The following is an 8,047-nucleotide window of genomic DNA, read 5'->3' as shown; positions in this document are numbered from 1 at the left end:
ACATTAAAAAAACAGATTTAAAAACTGCCAGAACCTCCCAAAAATACCCCAAACCCCCAACAAAAACATCTCAAAAAACTCCCCAATCCCCTGCCCCCCCCCAAGAAAACCAACCAAAAAAGCACCCCACAACAATCTTATAGCCAGGCCCCTGCTTCCTCTCTACCTACACCATTACACCTTTCTTTTGGGCAAAGGAAAACCAGGGAGAGGAAAAAGAACCCAACCAAACACACACACACACACACCAAAAAAAAAAGCCAACAGAAACAGAGGAAGAGTATGGCTCATATAACTCAAAACAGCAACTAACACAACAGCTCAACTGCTCTTTCAGCAGGACTTTAGTTCAGGTAAATGGTTCTCTCTACTCCCTGCTCTCCCCTCTATTCTCTTCAAAAAGAGCTGAATTACACACTTGGATAACTTTTTTTTTTTTGTAAATGAACTGCCACTCTCATTCAAAGCAAGTACCAGCCTCCTATCATTCACGAAATAACCTTTACAAAGGAGTCTTTTGGTTTACACCTTTTATTAAAAATTTACATAAACAAACACACTCCAGCAATTGGGGTATTCAGGTGTCCTAGGATAAAAAAATATACAAAATCCCAAGCCCCCAGGATCAGGGCAGCAGCAGGTTAAAGCACAACCTCACTTCCTTTGAACAGTGGTGAAAGCTGGCATCTGAATGGGCTGGATTGAGTGAACTGGCTGGAAAACAGGCTTTTTCCTCATGTCAGAGAGTGTTTTCACAGAAGGGAGCAGCTGGTTCCTCTTGATGATCTGCAGTGCCAGCTGTGTGTTACCTATAAGACAAGTTTCAATTAAAATACCCAAAATACCATTTTATGACATATGAATTACTGTTCAGGGACAGAGATGATGAGCCAGCCCTGGGCCCAGGCCAGGTGCACCACCATCCTTCCTCTCCTTGCACAGATAGGAAAAGCAGTAGAGAACAGGAAATTTGAAATAAATAGTTTTGATTGAGTCCACCTATTCTTAGCTGAAGACATCAAGCTTTTACCTCAGAGCTGGAAGATGCCAAAGCACCTTCTGATTTCCCAAAGGTCACCTCCTCTCTCCCAGCTGCACAGTGAGGTGCTAGACCTCACACAAAATGTCCTCAAACAGTGACATTGCAGACAGTAAGGTGAATGCCAAGGGGACAAAACATGTTTTTAAAAGAAGAAAATTTGATTTTCAATTGTATGTATGGTCCATCAAATAACCACCAGTATACATGGAAGACTTATGCTTTGTTAAGAATTAAACTTGTAAAATTACAGGAGAAAAGACACCGAGTTCTGAGGAGAGCACTTCTCCCTCCCTCCCTCCCTGCCTGAAGTTTTCGTTTCAGACGAGATGCACCGTTGTGTTGTCATTTATAGAACAAAAAATGTCTTTAGCCTCTTTTAGTTATATACTTAGAATAGGATGAGGGATGTAAATCCCACTCTCTAATCTCTTCTGCTCTGTACATATTTGTTGCAGAAATAAAGGTTTTCAAAATTCCAACTTCGAAACATCTTTTGCAGAATTTTCAATTCCACATGCAAATGCTCAAATCCTCTGCCTGCCTGCAATGCAACATCACTCAATTGGAAAAGGCACACACAGCATTTCACAACACTTGGATATGAAGTGCCCCCCAAGGGACACAGGTCTGCAACCATGACAGCTTCAAGCAGCAGCTGCACCAGACTCCTCACACTGCAGAATTCAAGTGCAAGCTTTCCAGTTTCCCATTATGTAGAGCTTTCTCCTCATACAAACAAAGTGAACCTTCAAAAGAAAGCATTGTGGAAGACAGAGTTATCAGTATGACGAGCTCGGCTGCCATACTTGTTACACAGGCCTTGACATAGCTTCTTTGGGAAACTTGGATTGTGGTTGCCTTTTAATGAAAAAAGCTTTTCAAACCCTCTTTACAGAATAAAACTCATCAAGGGTTTTACTGGTGCTCGCATCCATGGCTGCTGACTTCAGCACCAAGATAGAAAACTTTAGCTCAGGAATTTAATCCTTCGGAGGTCTGGAGTGTGTAAGAACAGGATGGCAATAAACTGTGGAAGGGAAGGTGGATCCACATATGTGGATCCACAGCAGTTTAAAATGGTGGGAGGGCCTAAAGGGTACCATTCAAAATAATGGCACAACTCTCTATATAGTGTAGGAACAATGATCCCTTTGTATCCCAAACTTAGGTTGACAGAACATTTCCCAACTTACCATTCTGCAATTCAAGATACACAGCCAGCAGGATGGCCTCTGGAGGGATCTCTTTGGGGTGGATCAGCGAAGCAGCCTTATTGAAAAAGAAGGGGGTGAAGAGAAAAAGTGCTTAAGACCCAGCACAACAAAAGTGCCTCTTGACAAGATTGCTACCACCAAATTAGGTAACAAAACTAAATACCAATTCATCAACTAAGACCAGATTTTTTCAGACTCATACACTCCATCAGGTTTAAGCATGCAAGGAGAGACTGCAAGATTATCTACATAGCAAGATTGTTTCACACTAATTAGCAAGACCATCTGCTGTGTGCTTATGTTCATATGGATCTGTATTTCTTGGGCCAACCTAACGTGGCTTCCTGGTGAGGTGACAGGTGAGGAAGGTAACCTCCACTGCTCCAAAGTTCATAATAAAAAGTTAACAAGGATTGTTCATTAACTTTCCATATACAACCATTTTCCAGCTATGAAGTCAATTCATTTATTGTAGATGCAGAGCCTCACTGTATTTTACATCCATGGGTGGCAATGCACTCCTTTGGGCTTTGCACAGGTATTACAGAGCCCAAGCACAGACACCTGCCCCATTATAAGAAGACTCAGGAAGAAAAAGAGCCAGACAACTGCCTTAAGTAGCTGAGACCCTCAGAGGATTTGAATCTGTTCACATACACAACCACTGTTAAGTAATTTGGAAGCCGCTGTTTCAGTTTGTAGCTCAGCAATACATCCAAGGACAGACAGGAGTGGCTGCAAAAAGAGCAGCATTATAACTGAAAGAGATGGGTCCCAGCCATGAGAAAGACCAAGTGATGTGACACAGGCTATTTGCAGACAGCATTTCAAAAGCAGTACTTGAGAATTCTTGGGACAAGAGGCAGACAAGGAGACAGAAGCAGAATTGCTGTTTGTCCTCACAGCCCTAAAGATAATAGTTTTGATGGTGAGTTATTAAGTGACTCGTGAGAAAACTTTCTCTGAGTTGTACAATTACTATTAGACCATTAAAAGTACCACAAAAAAACCCAAACAAACAAGTAAACTTAGAAAACATGAAAAGGCTTCCCAGCCATCTTCCACTGTTGTGACATGACCCAAGGAAAATAAAATGCTGCCTCTAGTGCTACTGAACTTTTTACACAAAGAGGAATTTGGAATTAATTTCATTTTTAATAGAGACTGGTTCACAAAGACAGAAGAAAGCCACCATCTCAGTAGGGTCTGCAAATAAGCCTGGGCTGTGAAATCACCATTTCAGTTCCTGTGATCTGAATGGCACTTTGAAGGAAGTACATTTGTCCTTAAAGCTGCCTTGAGATTTGTTTTTCATACCTGATGAAGACACTTTCGAGCTTTGTCATATTCACTCCTCAAGCAGTAAGCACTTCCAAGGTTAAATAACATCATTGTTCGTGCAGATGTAACCGAACTGGGGTAACATTGTGGTGTCTGCTTGCCAGCTTCAATTGAAAAAAAAAAAAATAAAATTCTTGTTTTTCTTACACTTTTATTCCAACTGGCCAAGTAAGTTCTTGTACTCTGCTGAATACAGTGGCTGGTACTTACAAGATTCCATTGCCTCATTCTCTCCTTTGTCAGACCCTGCAGAGGGGAAAAAAAACCAAACACAAACCCATCATGTTCCATGACCTTTTCAAAAGGTTATTACAAAAATAATACAAAGATACAAATTTCCTGCTTTTCTCACAGTCTGACATTAAAGAGGGAAAAGAGATTGGTTTGCTCAAGAGTTTACATAATTTAAGACTTCCTATCTTCAGTGTTGTGCTTTTAGATTTGCAGATGAGTACAGTGAAGTTTAAACTGCAAGCATGTCACTGGAATCAGAGCTGCTGTAGACTTCACTGTACAGATGGTTCTGAAGCATTTGTCTACTACAGAAAACACACTCCCAAACAAGACTAAGATTCAGATTAACCAAGTTCTCCCCACTCCTATATCTCACTAAAGTAGACTCCAGTGGTATGACAAAGCCTGGTTTAAAGACCAAAAAGCTGGAAGAGATGGTATAAAACCCAAACTTAACCATACTAGCACATTTAACAAAAGCAGCTTTCAAAAGTTTCCTTCAAACAAGTCAAAAATACTACAATATACAATCGTATTAATGCTACAGAATTAACCACCTCATAGGAATGACAAACAAGGAAAAGACACACCAAACACAAAGTGGAACTGAAGCCAGGAAAACAAAAACACATCAACAAAAGAACAGAAAACACCCTCCCCCTCCCTGCAATAACCTACAGGTCTTCAAACAAAATGTCTTAATCATCTTTATATTTTTGTCTACAAAGTTACAGCAGGAAGGCAGTTGAAAGCATAACCAGTTATAATGAAGTGTGGATGCATTAACCTTGATCCTGCTCATTTGAAGAGATCCCAAGGGAAACATCAGTGACATTCTCGGGGTTCAAGTGAGTGATGGCATCAGATATTCTGTCTAGAGAGATGAGAGCTTCTGCTGCATACAAATGCCCAAGAAACCTACAATACCAAAGAGTCAGGGTACAAATGTCAGCATAGCAATCTCCACAGTTTGTTATGTGAGACTAACAATACAGTTTTTCATGTGAATACATGGGAACTATTACTGGGAACACTTGCTCCTAAGTTACTGTCATAAAACCCAGTTCCACCATTTACTGCTTTTAGGCACCAAAGTTATAAAAAAATCCACACCTGAATAATGACAATTCATCCAACAGGAGTTGTCATTCCACAGAGAAAGTACATTGGTGGGGCTTTACTCAGAGAATTAAGAAAAACCACCCCAGAATATGGATATATCTACAACTTAAAGTGATATTATTTTACATTCAATAAAAATAAAACACCTGGGACCAAGAGACACACCTCCTTGTCTTTGCAAAAGACTGTTATTTAGCATTTTCTTCATTACACAACACTAACACAAAATTATGTGTTATCTTGCAAACTCCTCAAAAATCTTGCTAATACAATGACTGTGCAAAAGGATGAGCTCCTGCAGTAGTGTGAAGAACAGAAGCCAAAGAATTTAATTGGCATGGACCAGTTTAGAGCATGGTGCCAGCATACAAAAATAAGCATGAGTTACCTTGTCTTCCATAAGTACATAACCAGTTTTGAAAAATATTACCACTGTAAAAACCTCTGCTATACTTTATCCTGTGCATTAAATGCATAGTGTCAGAGGGATAGGACTGAAGTTACCTTTTTTGAATTTGTACAGCTGTATGAGAACTGGTGGGGAAAAAAAAGTGCGCTTTGAATATCCTTCCAAAAAATATAGTGCCAAATGAGAAGTGAACAAGAGAAACTGGAGAATGGAACCTACACAAGCAGCAGTAGCAGGTGAAGTGACAGTCCTGCATAGACAAGATCTGTTACCCTGAGTGACTGAGCAAACCTTCCCCTCTGAGGCTGCAGTTTCATAAGTAACCTTTCAGCTGCGTAGTTTTGGGCTGATGTTGTCTACCCACAGCTGCACATCCCTGCCCCTTGTGCTGCGCCAAGCATGTGCAAATCCACAGTGAATCGCGACAGAGACCTGATGGTCCTGCTGCTGCATGGGACCCAGAGCTGGAGAAACAGCAACAAAAGCAGCAATTGATTCCAAATTACATGGAATTCACACACAAAGGAGGGAATTCATGCTCCTGTGTGTCAATGGACATATAGTCAGGGCTCCAACAAGAACAGGAGCAGGCCAAGCAATTCTTTGCATCAAACAGATTTGGCAAGCAACTACAGACATTGGAAGGTTCACCTCAGAACCCTCCAGCAAAAAACAGGGCTGAGAAAGAAGAAATTACCCCATCAGACTTACTTAAGAGACCCTGAGAGCTTTGGTTGCTGCAGAAGTTTATCTGCATGATTCAATGCCATAAGGTTATCCCCCAAAGCCAGAGCCACGTAAGCACTACACGCAAGGATCGAGCACCTGGAAGGAAACAGACCAAAAAAAAAAGGGGGGGGGAGGGGGAGAGAGCCAATATGTTAAATGGAGAATTCTGTGATTCCAAATACACCTGAAAAATTTTCTTTCTTGTTTAGTGCTAAAGAAATAAATCAAACTTTCAATAATGACCTCCCATCTAACTACGAAGTAAAAGAGATGGTTTTCATTATTTATGGGCCCAGTTGAACAATGGATGTAAACCAAGGATCACCATGGTATGCTTAGTAAGATTTTGCAGTTTTCATCATAGAGAACAGACTAAGAAAAGATGGACTTTGCCATTTGTGTCATTTTTTTCATGGACAGGTTCTCTTTCTCACATTCTTTTTACTGGTCTTGCCTTGGACTCTCATTTGCACTCCTCTGCGCTTACCTTCTGTTGTAGAGAAGAATACTAGATTTCTAGATTGCTATAAAACTCACAGTAACTATCAATTAAGCTGTAACATATTTCACTCTTCTACTGCACAATGTCTGCACACGGGGAGACAAAGGCATTTCCAGTTTTGTGTTCAATTGAGGGCTGTAACCCAGTACCAAGACTCTGATTGATCCATGGCATTTTGTTGCCATCACAGACTTGCTTATCTTTCCAAGACCAGGAAAATCTCTGGCAGTTCATTTAATGAAATCTGAACTACTCACATTTTCCATCTTCAAACAATAACCCCACATCAGGATGCCATCATTAGGCCAAGCTTCACACTTTGTACTAACTGCCCCATTCTCCAAACACCGTTCTTGGGGATATTTTCCACTTGGTAAAACATTATTCAGTGCAGGCTGCCTTGTCCTCAGGGCACAAGCCTCTGCCCACAACACCCTGCTGTGAGCAGGACTCTGCTCTTCCCCAGGGAGGACAAGTGGATGCTCTGAGTGGGGTCTCACGTTGGGAGCAACGGGAGGAGAACCGTCGGCTCTCCCGCTGGTAGGCGGGCTATTATTGCGCCAACCTTCTGGCAACTGTCAAGCCTGCTTTTGGTCCAGCAGTAAGTCATGTAATTCATGGCAGGACCTGGGGTGCCTTTATTCCCCTTTCCCAGGAGGCATGCTCCTTAATTATGCGCAAGCAGGATAAGAAACTTCTCCAGTGTTTCCCCCTACCCCCCACTTCCTCTCCACCGTGCCCAGATGTCACATCAAATCTGAACACATACAAAAGCTTGAGAGAAAGAGAGGAAAGCTTCCCAGCTCAAGTCCTAAACCTAAAATATTTCTGAAAGGTTGTGACTGGGGAGGGGGGATGGAATGGGGAAGCAAAATCTCTGCAATAACAGCCTGCTTCTAACCTCTTTTTGTCTCTGCCTCGAGGAAATAGAGCTTTTAAATCAGCAGAGGTGCTGAGTGTCACCAGCAAAATACCTTTAGACACAAGCCAGGGCCTGCAGAGTTAGTTGTTACTGCCCTTCCCATCAACGTGTCTTACATTTCCCCCAACTTTTTTAAAGCCTATTTTTATTTCTGCAAGCGTAAATTCAAACACAACACACGCTCCAATCACACAACAGGATGAAACCTACTCCTCTGCTATAAGCCCTAGTCATGGTGTGGGCCACGTAAGAGCTGGCAAAAGCCTTCCGCAACAGTCATCTAAGGAGGAAAGCATTCAGGTTTCCTCTCCTGCAGTTGTGTTCTTGCACTTGGATCCATTGTTGAGTTGGCTGAACCAAATGCTCAGGAGAGCTGACAGCCAACCGGAGCAGAAGAATTGCACCACAAGGGAAAAGACAAACTAGTTTTTCACCCCGGTCAGGATTCTGACAAAACTCCACAGGTCGCCTTTGAGCACGGCAGACTTCCAGCATCACTGAGCCTCCACATGCCCTAAATAAAACTGCCTTT

The 8,047-nt window shown here is 41.9% G+C and overlaps 1 protein-coding gene across 4 annotated transcripts in view; it reads right to left on the bottom strand.

Moving 5' to 3' along the window:
• Positions 1-521: 521 nt before the first annotated feature.
• CNOT10 (CCR4-NOT transcription complex subunit 10) overlaps positions 522-8,047 on the bottom strand; it is a 31,110-nt gene continuing 23,584 nt past the window's right edge. For 2 of the 4 annotated variants that reach the window (XM_062508958.1, XM_062508976.1), the window contains 6 exons: positions 6,074-6,187; positions 4,619-4,749; positions 3,808-3,843; positions 3,574-3,701; positions 2,236-2,311; positions 522-809 (listed from right to left, as the gene is read on the bottom strand). In XM_062508958.1, coding sequence (XP_062364942.1) covers positions 655-809; positions 2,236-2,311; positions 3,574-3,701; positions 3,808-3,843; positions 4,619-4,749; positions 6,074-6,187 — 640 coding nt within the window. In that variant the 3' untranslated portion in view covers positions 522-654. The remainder of the gene's footprint in view (positions 810-2,235; positions 2,312-3,573; positions 3,702-3,807; positions 3,844-4,618; positions 4,750-6,073; positions 6,188-8,047) is intronic. The other 2 variants (XM_062508967.1, XM_062508985.1) reach the window with 1 other exon arrangement.

This window comes from Cinclus cinclus, chromosome 1, assembly GCF_963662255.1.
Source record: "Cinclus cinclus chromosome 1, bCinCin1.1, whole genome shotgun sequence".
NCBI lineage: Eukaryota > Metazoa > Chordata > Aves > Passeriformes > Cinclidae > Cinclus > Cinclus cinclus.
This window is presented reverse-complemented; position numbering and strand designations above follow the sequence as displayed.